A 15,165-nucleotide genomic window follows, 5' to 3' on the forward strand; every position below is an offset into this window, starting at 1 on the left:
TTTATTCAGGCAGCACATTCGCCTGGATGCAGTAACAACTTTTCACCTCTAATGTCAATGACAGTAGTTGTCAGTACAGGTGAAATTGGCTTAAATTTAGATCAGTTGACAGTTAGAAATCCATATTTGAGGTCCATATTTTTTTTCATATTTGAAAGGATGTTTTCTTTCTTTTCTCGGAATGCTTCTGCTCTTGTCTGTATTTTCAGATGAATTTTAGGTTGGGCTGGAATAATAAATGCTCTTGAATAGCTCTTTGGAGGGGAAAATAGCTTACAACAATGTTGATTAAAAAAAAAAAAAACTCATGGCAATGTTCAGGACATGTGATGGTAATTATGGTTTCTGTTCTCCGTAGCTGACTGGAATCCTGCCAGTCCAGTGGTAGATGTCCACCCCTTCAGACTCGTCAGGTGGTATGTCCCATCCTGGCCCCTCTCCGGGGGCGGGCCTGTCCCCGGGGCCCATTCTGGGCCCCAGCCCCGGACCCGATCCCTCCCCGGGCTCAGTTCACAGCATGATGGGCCCCAGTCCGGGGCCCGGGACCCCCAACGCCCCGCACGGCATGCAGGGCCAGAGCGACTACTCTCAGGACAGCATGTATCCTATGCACAAGGTACTACCGATATGTGTGTGTGATATAGAATAGTTGTTATATGTTGCTGGATGTTCATCTGTAGTAGTGTTCAATTAAAAAAATTTAAGAAATTCTGTGCGCGTTTAGCTTCACTTCAATTACTTCCATTCTTCTTTTTATGATAAACATTTGACTAAAAATTAGAATTTCCTTAACATTTCTGTTCTAAAAACTGTAACAACTCAAAACAAAAGAGTAGAATCGGGCCCCGTTTACACCCCAACATATCAAGTGGAAATGTGGTGTATTTGCGTGTTTTTGTTTTTTGTTGTTATTTTTTTGTTTCAGAAAGATTTGAAGTGTTTTTGTCACCCGTCTAAAATTTCCACCTTGGGAGCCATTTTCAAAAAGTGTGGCTCCACATACTGATGTTGCTTAACACACACCCAAAATGCAGTTTTGTATTTTCACCGGAAGTCGTTTATGTGTAAAGGTTCCTGTTTATAAAGTTAAGAAACGAGTGTGATCATGTGAGGAATATTCCTCATGTACTGAATAACATTTCGGTCCTGTATCTTAGTACCAAGAAGCTCCTCCAGGCTCCTCTGATCGAAGGTTTATTTTCATGTTTCCAGCCTCTGGAGGGCATGAATGACAAGACGATGGCGGAGGCCATGCACTACGGCCACATGAAGGGCGTGGGGATGAGGTCTCTGCACAGCGGCATGGGGCCTCCTCAGAGCCCCATGGACCAGCACAGTCAAGGTATCCTGTCCTTACTTTACTCAAGATCACCGGTTTAAACCCTGGTTAGCATTTTTACCTCTCTGTCCTCGAGACTTGTTCTTTTTCTTGGCACAGCAGATAATAAATCCACCCCACAGTTCACCGATATCATGTCCAGTCTGTCCTCAGCCTGACTTTTCCAAGTTTTGGCTGTTTCTCATTATTTATTGTGGTAGTAGTCGTCATGATGCCGTTTGTTTGTTCCTACAGTGATTGTAGGCTCCTTCTTCCTCCCTTGTTAAAGCGATACTTCAACATTTTGGCAAATTGGCCCGTTTAGCGCAATTCATTAGTCATTTCGAACAGTATACTTACTTTTTTTGTGAGGGCGAGCTGTTGTTTATTCAGAGTTGAGTCGGGGAAGGTTTTCAGGACGGACACAATGGAAGTGGATGGTATTTTGGTTCCCCCTCGTCAAACTCATCAAATACACAATCCAACAACCCAAAACACTTTGGTGGGCAAATTATAGTCCGCACATTCACTACGCTGTGAAGTATTAATGCAAAATTACGAGATTGAGTTGTTTATGCGAAGATTGCTAAGACGGAACTACTTGTCTGGGCGTAGTGATCTCAAAAGAAAAAGTAGTTCCCAGTATTTGCTTCAGTGTCGTAATGCTACAATATTATTTGTTGGTGTTCCACAGCGTAGTGAATGTGCGGATTATAATTTGCCCACCAAAGTGTTTTGGGGTTTTTGGATTGTGTATTTGATGAGTTTGACGAGGGGGAACCAAAATACCGCCCACTTCCATTGTGTCCGTCCCGAAAACCTTCCCCGACTCACCTCTGAATAAACAACAGCTCGCCCTCACAAAAAAAGTAAGTATACTGTTCGAAATTACTAAATAATTGTGCTAAATGGGCCAATTTGCCAAAATGTTGAAGTATCGCTTTAATCTTAGGAATAAAACCTAAAAAAAAAAAACAAAACAAACTGCCTGTTCATACGGCTTCTTTTGCCCTCTGGTGGTATAAACCGGTATTACACCACTGGACATCATTTGGGTGGCTGGTGAAGTTTCTAGCTGTTGTCTGGACGGCGGTTCAATTGATCAGTGAAAACTTGAAGTGAGCATTTTGTGTCTGCTTCAGGATACATGTCCCCTCATCCATCCCCCATGGGAGTCCACGATCACGCATCCAGCCCCATGTCAGGAGGAGGACCCACCCCACCCCACATCCCCCCCTCGCAGTCAGGGGCCATGATGTCCATGGATCCTCAAGGAGGCATGTCCGGCATCTCCGGCATGCCCGGCATGAGTCAGCAGGGGCCGCGGGGCCCGTCGGCCTTCAGCCCGGTGCAGCTGCAGCAGCTCCGGGCCCAGATCCTGGCCTACAAGATCCTGGGCCGAGGCCAGCCGCTGCCCGAAAACCTCCAGCTGGCCGTTCAGGGCAAGAGGAGCCTACCCACAATGCAACAGCAGCAGCAGCAACAACAGCAGCAGCAGCAGCAGCAGCAGCATCAGCAGGCGCCGAGCGCCAGTCCTTTCAGCAGGCCTCCAGGTAGATGTTTGTAAATCATGTTTGTGTTTTGACGGAGTGTAAGCGAGGCAGGCAGCCCAGGTTCAGCCGTCACCATGTTCACCGTTGCTCCTGAAGGTATGCCGATGGCCCCGATGGGCGGCCCCCAGTCCAGCCCCATCCCGGCTCCGGCCCTGCAGGGACACAGCCAGAGCTCGGGACCCAAACCCTGGCCTGATGGTAGGTGAAGGGCGACACACTCACACTCCTCACACCAGCCCTGAAACACACCGGCATCGCTCACACTCTGATCCTGAGTTTGGAGCACCTCTGTTCAATTAATCTCCTCAATTCTTCCTTTTCTCTTGAACCAAATTACTTCTTATGTATTATTTATACTACTTTTAGGTAACAGTTGGTGCCACCGTGTTTGCATTTCCTTTATTTGTTGTGTTTTTATTGTAAAATGCATTGGAAGTCAGAAAGGTTTTCACTGTTCACCCTGTTTACACGGCAGCGTTCTTGTCTTCAGGTCAGTCCAGTGACAGTCAAGCCAGTGCGCAGAAGCACCTCACCCCTGTAGCCAGCGGCCGCCCGTCCCCGGTGCCTCCGCAGGCCGCTGCCGCCGCCGCTGTGCCCACCGGGCCTGCCGGGCCCCTCCCGGGCGGATCCACCACCCCTCAGCCCCCGGGGCAGCAGGTGTCCCCCATGCTCCAAATGCAGCAGAAGCAGAACCGCATCACGCCGGTCCAGAAGCCCCAGGGCCTGGACCCTGTGGGGATCCTGCAGGAGAGGGAGTACAGGTACCTTCCTCTGGACTTGTCATCTTTCTCATAATGTTCTCGTCTGCCTTTACGCTGAAGCAAAGGAAAGCGTTTGTTGAAGTGTGTGTGAAGCCGGTTGAAGGTGAGGGTGGTGCTGCTCAGGTTGCAGGCTCGGATCGCTCACCGGATCCAGGAGCTGGAGAGTCTGCCGGGCTCGCTGCCTCCGGACCTGAGGACCAAAGCCACCGTGGAGCTCAAGGCGCTGCGCCTGCTCAACTTCCAGCGGCAGGTACGACTCGGACGCCACGTTTGAAGCTTTTCTGCTTCAGATGCCACTAAGAAGGAACATTTCAACATAGATCACACCAGATTATGTGATGAAAATAAAAACTCTCAGAAATATAGCAATTCAATTTGACTTTGACTCCACCGTCTCGGCATGTGTTTGATATTTGGGTCTCTGTCCCACATGCTCGGTGTTGCCGTGCACGTCCCTGCAGCTGAGGCAGGACGTGGTGGCCTGCATGCGCAGGGACACCACCCTGGAGACGGCGCTCAACTCCAAGGCGTACCGGCGCAGCAAGCGGCAGACGCTGAGGGAGGCGCGCATGACGGAGAAGCTGGAGAAGCAGCAGAAGCTGGAGCAGGAGAAGAAGCGCAGGCAGAAGCATCAGGTGGGGGAGGAGTGGTCTACAGCGTCTTTCTCCCTCCAGGACGTTTCTCAGACATTTGCAGCTGCTAGCAGCTCCTCTGCGTAGCTTTGTCAAGCCGCTGTCCCTTCTGTTTCAGGAGTATCTCAACAGCATCCTTCAGCATGCAAAGGACTTCAAGGAGTACCACCGCTCGGTGTCCGGAAAGATCCAGAAGCTCACCAGAGCCATCGCCACCTGGCACACCAACACGGAGCGAGAGCAGAAGAAGGAGACGGAGCGGATCGAGAAGGAGAGGATGAGGAGGCTGATGGTGAGAAGCAGCAGCAGCTGCAGGAGTGCTTGGCCCGGCTGGTGGCAACAGCGAAAACTGAGAGTGGTTCCCTCCGTGTCCAGGCAGAGGATGAGGAAGGCTACCGGAAACTCATCGACCAGAAGAAAGACAAGCGCCTGGCCTACCTGCTGCAGCAGACGGACGAGTACGTGGCCAACCTCACCACGCTGGTGTACGAGCACAAAGCCGCTCAGGCCGCCAAGGAGAAGAAGAGGAGGAAGAAGAAAAAGAAGGTGCGGCGGCTTCCCGGGAAGTCCCGAGAGTCCAGACTCAGCTGGTCTCTGGTGTTCCTGAACGCTTCCCGCCTGTGTGTTGTTCTCTGTGCAGAAGGTGGATGGAGACGGCGAAGGCACCAGCGCTCTCGGGCCCGACGGAGAGGTGAGCTGACGTGACGGAGTGGCGCTCGTTCACATGACGTTGTTTTTGTCTGAGAAGCGCTTTGAAAGCGCTGAAGTTACCCGGCCCCGGCCTCCTCCGACTCCCGCCTCTCTCTGTCGTGTTCGTCTGCAGCCCATGGATGAGAGCAGCCAGATGAGCGAGCTGCCCGTCAAAGTGATCCAGACGGAGACCGGGAAAGTCCTGCAGGGGACGGACGCTCCCAAATCCAGCCAGCTGGAGGCCTGGCTGGAGATGAACCCCGGGTGAGCGGCTCGCTCTGTCTGCAGATTTTCTTCTTAAAAAGGAAGCGGCGTCAGGATTTGTCATTCGGGTGAATTTAAGGGGATTGAGGAGCTCCGTAAGCTCCTGCAGGCAAACCGCCGCCACTAATGCCAGGAACACAATGTTCTTAACCACAGAAGCCTTTAAAGCAGACACTGAACCCTGAGTGAGGCTCTCCACACACAGACCAGGAGAAACACATTTAACTCGATACAACACGCAGGGTTTCATAGAAATGGAGACTTTGGCCTTCGGAAAGTTACGACAGGAGCTTTAAGAAATCCAGGAAATGTGTTCTGCTGCTTCCAAGTCATGTAACAGCCCAGCAGTGCAGTTCCTGCACATTGGAGCTGATTGAAGTTACTGAAGATGTAACATCCCCAACAGGTTCATATATTCAAAGAAAAATTAGTTGTTGTTTTTTTTTTTGTTGTTGTTTTTTCCCAGCAAATTTCTTCAGAGTGTCGGTGGCGCTGCCACCTCAGTATGAGACGAAGCTTGTTTGTAAAAACATGCAGAATGTTATGGATGTAGGAGACGTCTTGGGGACATTTTACTGTGTTTTGCATCGGAAGGTTTCATTAAAATTGACTTTATGCACTTAATGGTTGCAAAAATCCCTTTTTCCAAAACTTACCCTTAGAGCCACAACAAAGAAGAACTGAAAAGTTTGAATTTAAAGGTTATTATGACTCCGTTCCAGCCTCTCCAGATGCAGCGCCTGAACTGTAATGTGTTTGACTCTTCTGATTCACACTGTCCTGAATCCCTCCTCCTGTGGTTATTTGAAGCACAGCCTGTTTCTCCCGTCCGCTCCAGGTACGAGGTGGCCCCGCGCTCCGACAGCGAGGAGAGCGGCTCAGAGTTCGAGGAGGAGGTCAGTCTCAGTCGACGAGCTCCAGCAGATCCAGCAGGGGGCGGTAGCTGCTCGCGCTCCGTTCACCCTGCTCTCTCTGCTCTGCGCCGTGACAGGAGGAGGAGGAGGCGGCCAAGGCGGACGGCGAGGAGAAGACCATCATCGATCCCAACGGAGACGGTGTCAACGTGACGGCCGCCAAGCACATCATCGAGTAGCGTATCACGTTCCCACCGCCTGTCACACTTACAGCACCAGCACTGTGTGCGCTGCCGACTGTCAAGCTGTCGCTCTTTAACGCACTCCGCCTCGTCCTCGCTCAGGTCGGCCAAGCAGGACGTGGACGACGAGTACGGCGTGGCCACCGACCAGACCAGCTCCCAGTCCTACTACGGCGTGGCGCACGCCGTCATCGAGCGGGTGGAGAAGCAGTCGTCGCTCCTGATCAACGGCACGCTCAAGCACTACCAGGTGGCGGTGTTTCTCCAGCACTCCCCCTCCCCTCACCTCTCACCCGTTTGCCCTCAATCATTAACCTTTCATAACTCACTCCGCCGCGCCTGATTGATTGGCTTTGATTCCTTTCACAGGTTTTTTTTTTCAGCAGCTTTATGAAAGTTGAAAGACATCATAATCGTTGTGTCAGATTAGAAGTGATGAACGGTCCTTGAAGTAATTAATCATGCCGACAGGAGGAAAACAAACAGTGTGAACTGGCCGCAGAAATGCCTTCAATGAATGTTCATCGGCTTTTTTCTCTGCTCTGATCATAAAAGATTTCAAGGTTTCAGAAACTTTTTACAGTTTTTTTTTTTCTAATGTGATCCGATCTGCATCAGAATCACAAGTGTAGACCAACATGCTGTTGGTCCATAGCAGCCAAAGTGCTGCTCACACAGTAAATAACAGAGTGAAGACAGAGTCGGGTGGCAGAGAGAATTATAGAACACGCTGCAATCCGGACGTTTCGACCTGAGTCGCCCAGAATAAAAAAAAATTGAGAATATAGAGAAAAGGTCTAAACAAAAACAGTAAAAATCAGAAAATAAGAGAACATTGGTGAGAAAAAATTGAAGTGAAATGTAGATTTTTCAGAATAGGTGTAAATGTTGACGTGGTGGTCAGTGTTGGTCCGACTCTCTGACGGGGGAAGCTGCGTCCCGCTGAGCGAACTGAAGGGTTAGGAGGACGTTCGGTGACGTAATGTTCCTTATTGCACCTCTAAGCAGCGCGTGGCGGTTTTCCCCCGTGGGGAACCGGGAGGATTTCAGCAGCACTATAATTGGATGAATGAGTCCTCCTCCGGTGTCAACCTGTGGAACAATCGTCGTCCGCAGAAAGCGGTTCAGTTTGGGTTTCTGTGTTTGTTTTTTTTCTTCGCTCTGACAGACATGCCAGTAATTGGGCCTCCCTTCCCTCCGGCTGTGACCTCCTGACCTCTCTCCGTTTCTTCACACGCTCCTTTCGCTGATTGTTTTTCCACAAGCGAGCGCCGCCGTCACTAACATAGATGTCTTTATTTATTTATTTTCTTTTTTTTTTCCTCCCTACCACCCAACAATCAGCTGGGAAATAAAATGCCACGGTGGCAGTGAGATCAAAGTCCCCCGGCGAGACACACAGTGAAAAGCTTTAAATTAGCTCCTTCTCGCACATACAGAGGTTCCCTGGTACGTGTGGAGAAACCGGGAAGATTTAGCTTCTTTTCATGCAGTGTTTTTTCTTTTTCCTTTCAGCTGTCAATGCTGATAAACAACAAAGAGCTCCAACCAGAAAGAGCAGTGTGTGTGTGCTCCAGCAGCACTTCCGTTTCTCTCCCCGTGATTGAAAAGCAAGTTGTCTCTGTCGCTTCCTGAACGTTGAAGCTGCAGCTGATGGGTTTGTGTCTGGCCGTGCAGATCCAGGGCCTGGAGTGGATGGTGTCGCTGTACAACAACAACCTGAACGGCATCCTGGCCGACGAGATGGGCCTGGGCAAGACCATCCAGACCATCGCGCTCATCACCTACCTGATGGAGCACAAGCGGCTCAACGGGCCCTACCTCATCATCGTGCCGCTCTCGTCAGTACCGCTCACCTCACTATCCACCCTCACTGATGAAAATCACCGCAGTCGCAGAGTAAAGACAGTTCTTCCCCTGACAGCATGGCTTTGAAGCTAATGCTAGTTAGCTAGCTTCCACGGCCTTGGTGTTGTGTTGTTAAAGATCAATATTGCTCCATTTGCCTCTTTGCGGGCCAGTTTTGGCCCTTGGGCCTCATGTTGGACACTCCTGTTGCAGAGCAAGGCTCCAGTCTTCAGCTGCTTTCAGCTTTGAGCTTCTCCGGCCCTGTTTTCACATGGAAAGTAGCTTGATTGAACGACTGCTGTTGTAAATGTGGTTTGATGAGCAGATCAGAATTACTTTAATTTGTTGTGAACTCTGTGGAGCTGCAGTTGACAAAGACATGAAACAGATCAGAAGATCTGTTCATGAGTGTTCCAGAGTCTTCAGGGACGCACTGGACTCAGGTTTTAACACAATGCTTCAGCTCGTCACCTTGAAGGGCTGATTTTTAATGGTATCATCCACGGAGCCTAATGAGAGAATGGCTCCTGAATGGCCTCAGAGTGTGTATATGTGTCGCAGCACATGGAGCCCCTGCTGAGCTTGGCTGACACACACTCTGACACACACTCGGCCTCTCTCTCTCTCTCTGCTGCTCTCTTTTCTTTTCCACATCAAAGCTCGTCGCCGACTTGTCAGTCCGCCTGAGGAGAAGCGAGACGTTTTAATCATGACACAACATTTCACTTTCATCTGTTTCCAAGCTAAATTTACGCTTCCGAGGCGTGGATATTGTGTATTATTTACCGTATATGAGGATGAATTTCCTGGTGTTTGTAGTTTTTTTGGGGATTAACAGACGAACAAACAATCATCAGTCAAGAAAAGCGTCGGTCACATCAGGGAATAGAATTAGTTTTACAGCAATTAGAAATACTGTGCTCTAGTTTATGCAATATTATTTAAATATTTATAGACAAAAGCTTCAAATGACTTGTTTTTGTTGTTGCTTCCAGGACTTTGTCCAACTGGGTGTATGAACTTGACAAGTGGGCTCCTTCTATTGTCAAAATCGCCTACAAGGTGAGAGCCTCCTCGTCTTTTTCCGTCTGCACTGTTTCGGTTTCCTCCTCTCGTGGATTCACCCTGAGCTTTCCCTCCTCCCCGCCGTCCTTTCAGGGCACGCCGGCCCTGCGCCGCGGACTCGTGCCGCAGCTCCGCAGCGGCAAGTTCAACGTCTTACTGACCACATACGAGTACATCATCAAGGACAAGCACATCCTGGCCAAGGTGAGAGACGCCGCCGCTCAGGAGAAGGCGGTCAGGTCAGGCGACGCTCTTCCGCTGTGCGTCTTGGAGAACCAGGAGGGGATCAGCACAGACGGAGGTGTGCTGCCGGAGGCGTTTCCTGTCATGTCATACGACAGCTTTTAAGATAAGGATTTCAAGATTAGGTTCATTATTTTATTAATCATTTCGTCTAACTTATCAGCCAATAATGAAACATTGATGGAAGAAATGGAATTAATATTTGGTTATTTTGCAGACTTCAGCGCTCTGAAGTTAATGTCTGCCGTACTTCTTCTATACAAGTAGCTGAAAACGATACAGTGTCATCGTTGAATGAGGCTTTTAAATTCATAATGGTTTAAAGTAGGGCTGTCACTGATTAATTAATGTTTAACCGATTAATCGCAGAGTTAGGGTTAGGGTTAGTAATTGCCTCAAAGATAAATGAAGCAGGAGAGAGAACGTAGAACTCTGACAGTTCTGAATCTCATATCTAATGAGTTAAGTTCAATTTTTATTTTTTTTCATTTAATGTCCCTGTCATCGGGACTTTTTTCCATCCCTGAGCGGTTCAGGAGAACTGAGAGCATCAGGTTCTTTATTTGAAACCTAAAAATGTCTTTTTTTTGTGAAATCCGATTTTTTTGCGAGTTCGTTCACATTTACAATAAAATGCGACTTGTATGTGATCTCCCGTCTGAACGGAATACCACCCAAAAGTGTCCCGCATGCGCAGAAGAGGACATAACGACGTCACGCAGCAGCGCGCTTCAGTGTTTGCGGAACCCACAAACAACATACAGAATCTGTAGCTTTTCAAGCGTCGATGATTTATTTAAGAACTGATCAAACACGTATTCCTACAATTGAATAGTGAAGCAATCATTTCAGTGCTGCGCTTCTAATCAGCCGCGCCGAGCTCCTTCTGTGTGTGTGTGTGTGTGTGAGAGAGAGAGAGAGACAGGGAGCGAGAGAGAGAGAGGGAGAGCGCGCGTGTGGATATTATTATTATTTTTCCTCCCCGTTGTCCTGATGCTGCAGAATTTAGCGAATGAGAAGGAAGAGAGCCAAGTTTTTGGCCATGGCGTTTTGTGGGGCAGTGGCAGCAACAGAGAAACGCAGCCAGGAGAGGTGGGACAGTGATGAGAGGCTTTAATGATACGGAGTTCAATAATAATTTTCGGATGACAAGAACTCCCTTAATGTGCGTCTGCGAGCGCCTTTTTTTTAACAGTCACGGTAAGACACACGTCTTCGGCGCCCCATATCGTGACGTGCAGGTCGGATAAATGCGACCTGGCCGTTCAGACTGAAGTCGCATGGCAAAAGATCAGATGCGTATCGGATTTAGGACCACATGTCCAAGTGGCCTGGGTCGCATTTGAAAAAATCGGATCTGTGTCGTTCAGACTGTCAGGAAAAGATCCGATACAGGTCGCATAGGGGCAAAAAAATCGGATTTGGGTCACTTCAGCCTGCAGTGTGAACGTAGCCTAAGTCCTGGTTTCAGCGCCGTTTGAGCTTTTTGTTTCACATGTAGTTGAAAAGTAGACCAGTGGCTCAACATGGAGCTTTATTTCAATTTAAAAGCTCTTTTTTTTTTTTTTTTTACATAGACATTGGAGTAAGTTGATGTACATGGAACTTTATTTTGAAAGAAAATACAAATGTTCAAAAAAGAAGCTCTTTCTGTGTGACTTAAGACACTCTGGTAAGAAATGCTGACTTTATGGGCTTGAAACTGATTTGAAATGCAAAATAACTGAATCTTAAACATGCAGTTCAAAACATTATTAGCTATGGAGATTCAGTGATTAATTTAAAGAAAGACCATCTATTGACAACCCCGGTTTAAAGCGTCGTTTCCGTTCCAGATGAAGCGTATCTGAATCACTTCAGGTCTGTCACAACACACACTTCATTATTCCAGCGTATATTCTCAGTTTGCTCACGGCTCGTTTGGAGGAAATGTGAAGAAATGAGGAGGTGACTTCTCCCCTCATCAATCCTCCACTTCTCCTCGACCTCTCTTGGGTTTATGTTGTCATTTGAAAGACGGAGCTGAACTCTCCTCGAGCTCCTCGCAGCTCTTCTGAGTCGCCTGCGGATCGATGGGAACAATCGAGAACAACACAGTGAATCACGCCACCGGCAAATAATTGGACGATTAAAAAGTAACTTAACAGCAACGCACAGCTTCTCCAGCGCGCTCTTTTCTCCGCTCCGTCTCAAACGCCGACACTCAGCCGCGGCCCACAGGGGCTCCGATGGATTTATTGAGTTTTCAGAGGAGAGTTTAACTCAGCGGTCGATCCTCTGAGTGAAGCAAGGTGCAAACTCCAGAGTGAAGAGGCAGAGAGGCGAACCGGGGCTGAGTTTCAAACTGACTTGAGTTTCCTCCATGCTGCAGATTCGCTGGAAGTACATGATCGTGGACGAGGGCCACCGGATGAAGAACCACCACTGCAAGCTGACCCAGGTGCTGAACACGCACTACGTGGCGCCCCGCCGCCTGCTGCTCACCGGCACGCCGCTGCAGAACAAGCTGCCCGAGCTCTGGGCGCTGCTCAACTTCCTGCTGCCCACCATCTTCAAGAGCTGCAGCACCTTCGAGCAGTGGTTCAACGCCCCGTTCGCCATGACCGGAGAGAGGGTAACTGTCCCGGCCCCGAGCCGCTCGCCCGCTCATTTCATCTGTGTCAAAAAAAAAAAAAACCACGAGCGTATGAGAAGAAAGCAGTTCAGACATGTTGAAAAGCCTGGTTTGATGTATGGCCTTACAGGAAAGACTGAAGCAGTGAGAGGAGACGTGTGATTCAGGCGGCGTCCCTTTAGAGCTTTTCTCACCCACGAGTCTCCAGAGATTAGGCGACACTGGTAGCCTGGGAATTCCCATCCTGCCTGCGCCCTCATTTCATTTCGATTTGCAGGGCGGTCTGGCGACCAAGAGGAGAATTTGTCCCTAAGTGCGGGACCCAATCACAGGACGGGGAGGGACAGTTGGACGATGACGCACACTAAGCGACTGCGCACAATGCAGCTCTGCAGTTACGTCAGCGGCTGGATCTGACACGATTGGCTCTGGGTTTCAACAGCCCCAGACTGACAGACATGCACAGCGCCCAGTCAACAGCTGCGGAACATTTTGAACTGCTCCTCCCCTACGAGAAAGTGAACAAGTGGTTCCCAGCCTGAATCTCACTTGTGATTCAGGCGGCGTTAGCCAGCCTGTGACACTGGGGAAACTGTAAACAGAGATAAAGAAAGAAAATACCCACCTTTCTGTACAATATGTCCTCGAAGTCGGATGAGACTAATGAGTGAGTGCTGGCTGAGTGCCTTGGAGCCTCTCGTCTCCGGTCGGTGTTCCTGGAGTCGAGTGGCTTCATCACCCTCTTCCTCAGAGCTCTTTTCCGCCGGCGCTGCCATTCATCATATGAAGTGGATGAAGTGGATGCTGAAGCTGCATCCTCCTCCAGCCCCGTTCCCTCAGAGCCGCTACCCAGCATGCTCTAGTTCCGGGCTCTGCTCGGCGCTCGCTGAGGACAGAACCGTTAGATCCAGGGACAGAGCGAGGACATGCTGGGTGGGGGTTCTGCAGGACCTGGGCTTTCTCCCGTCAGCCTGACCAATCTGAGCACGCAGGCTGGCGATTGGCGGCGGTGGCGGCGGCGCTTCCCGCCTCACTTCAGCCTTTGCTGTAATTGAGCCCCCGAGCAGAGACGTGGAGTCCGACTCTGCCGATTAGCAGAGACACGACAACAAGGCAGTAACTCTGCTGCTAAATGCCATGAAATTGCTGCTTGAGTTTAATTTGCTGCTTGGTGCGTTGCTTATTTTTACCCGTTTCCAGAACCGCGCCGATATCGATGCACAGCTCGACACTGCCTCGTGGCTAAATAATCATCGGAGAAAATGTGTTTCTCACAAAACAAATCGAAGAACTTTTCAAATCAATACCACCTGCAAGTTGTTTTAATTGTCTCTGTTGGGCATTGCTGTGTAAAGTCTTCTTTAATTATAACTTTTTTCCAAAAATACTTCTTTTGGCAGTAATCGCATCAATAAGAGAAGAACGGAAACACAATCTTTTCAGCTGGTGGAGTTTGAGAGAACCTGAAGCCGAGTCCACTGGGACCATTGTTTGGCTAAACTTATCGAAGGGCAGCTTCGCAGTACACACTTCATTAACACCAGAGAAACGTTCTGAATCACGATGAAAGCCGTTTCAGTTCCTCAGAGAAAAGTTGTTCTTTGCCCTCAGAGAAGGTCAGGCACACGCCGGAATACTGAGCAGCGACTGAAGGTTTAACAAACATTTGTTTACTAATGTTTTTTGACGTCGTCTTCGTCGACTAAATTATCATCGGAAGCCGAAACTCCCCCACAGTGCAGAGGTCTCGCAGCAGAGGTTTATTTCAGCCCAGTTCTGTTCTCAGAATACAAAGCCTTCGTGCTCTCTGGGCCTGAATTTGCTAAAAGAAAATAATGAAATATGTTGAACATGTGGTTATCTTGCAGTGTGAAAGCTTTCTCAGGGAAAATGCTGCTAAGCAGCTTTGTTTGGAAGTGAAAACAGCATTATGTTGTAATCCGGCGTGCTCAGCCTCAACACAGCCAGGGTGCAGACGCCGCAGCAAACTGCACTACGGCGATGGACGACGGGGCGACGCGGCCGTCAGCATCGCTTTGACTTTAATCTGAGGATTGATGCACCGACACCACTCTTTCAGTACGAGGGCTAGCCTTTAGTTACAGGCCGATACTGAATCCTGATGCCGGGACTGACTAAATGCCATTCAGCCTAATTTACACGGATGACATCCCACAATGCTTCACAGTGCTTCACTCACATCTGCGTCTCGTTCAGGTGGACCTGAACGAGGAGGAAACCATCCTGATCATCCGCCGCTTGCACAAGGTGCTGCGGCCCTTCCTGCTGCGCCGGCTGAAGAAGGAGGTGGAGTCGCAGCTCCCGGAGAAGGTGAGGGCCGGAGAAGGTCAAACCGCCGATCCGCCACGCCAGAGACCTCCGGTTAGGCGCCAAAGTGGGAATCTCAGGCCGCATCAGCGCTTTAAATGCAGCGTCAAACTGTCTCATGTGCCGTCTACTCACACTGAAGCATGTTGAAGAGCGTTACACTGATGGCTGACTCACATGAATCCAGAGGAAGAAGTGCAGTGAAGTGAAAAGAGGGCACAACGTTCCACATTGACTTTTACACTTCATTCATCTGTACTGTGATGCTCATCAGTAGGGCTGGGCGATATGGCAAAAAAAATGATCACGATTTTTTTTTCCATATCATTCAATCTCGATTAAAATCACGATATGCTATATTGTTTTTAAAACAGTTTTAAAGCATCTGCACTGAAAACTAGAACTATAGAATAGTTTAACATTTTATTAACAAACCAAGCAAATAGCAATGCAAATTAAATAATATAAACATAGAAAAATATATGAACAATCTCACCTAACAGTGCAGTAAATGGGAAAAAAATCTAGCACCAAGACAATAAAATCTTGCGATGCACCGTTTTTTCAGTAAAAGAGAAGAACTGAATGATTGTTAGTTAAAGTGTGACAGTTTCCAGCCCTGAGGATTTTTGTTGCTATAAAAGATTAAAAAACTAAAGAAACCGCCTGGGGATAATGAAGGTGCTTTAGAATGTAAACATTATTTTCAAGTTATGATGCTAAATATGCTGCTGCCATCATTAATGCTTGCAT

The 15,165-nt window shown here is 48.8% G+C and overlaps 1 protein-coding gene across 1 annotated transcript in view; it reads left to right on the top strand.

Moving 5' to 3' along the window:
* Positions 1–388: 388 nt before the first annotated feature.
* Positions 389–15,165, top strand: part of LOC115398075 (probable global transcription activator SNF2L2) — a 32,733-nt gene continuing 17,956 nt past the window's right edge. The window contains exons 1-19 of the mRNA XM_030104713.1: positions 389–616; positions 1,213–1,342; positions 2,461–2,871; positions 2,968–3,069; positions 3,362–3,632; positions 3,756–3,882; positions 4,094–4,267; positions 4,383–4,556; positions 4,640–4,810; positions 4,905–4,955; positions 5,088–5,218; positions 6,057–6,114; positions 6,210–6,307; positions 6,417–6,564; positions 7,992–8,155; positions 9,158–9,224; positions 9,321–9,431; positions 11,842–12,084; positions 14,302–14,415. Coding sequence (XP_029960573.1) covers positions 389–616; positions 1,213–1,342; positions 2,461–2,871; positions 2,968–3,069; positions 3,362–3,632; positions 3,756–3,882; positions 4,094–4,267; positions 4,383–4,556; positions 4,640–4,810; positions 4,905–4,955; positions 5,088–5,218; positions 6,057–6,114; positions 6,210–6,307; positions 6,417–6,564; positions 7,992–8,155; positions 9,158–9,224; positions 9,321–9,431; positions 11,842–12,084; positions 14,302–14,415 — 2,973 coding nt within the window. The remainder of the gene's footprint in view (positions 617–1,212; positions 1,343–2,460; positions 2,872–2,967; positions 3,070–3,361; positions 3,633–3,755; positions 3,883–4,093; positions 4,268–4,382; positions 4,557–4,639; positions 4,811–4,904; positions 4,956–5,087; positions 5,219–6,056; positions 6,115–6,209; positions 6,308–6,416; positions 6,565–7,991; positions 8,156–9,157; positions 9,225–9,320; positions 9,432–11,841; positions 12,085–14,301; positions 14,416–15,165) is intronic.

Source organism: Salarias fasciatus, chromosome 12 (genome assembly GCF_902148845.1).
Source record: "Salarias fasciatus chromosome 12, fSalaFa1.1, whole genome shotgun sequence".
Taxonomy (NCBI): Eukaryota; Metazoa; Chordata; class Actinopteri; order Blenniiformes; family Blenniidae; genus Salarias; species Salarias fasciatus.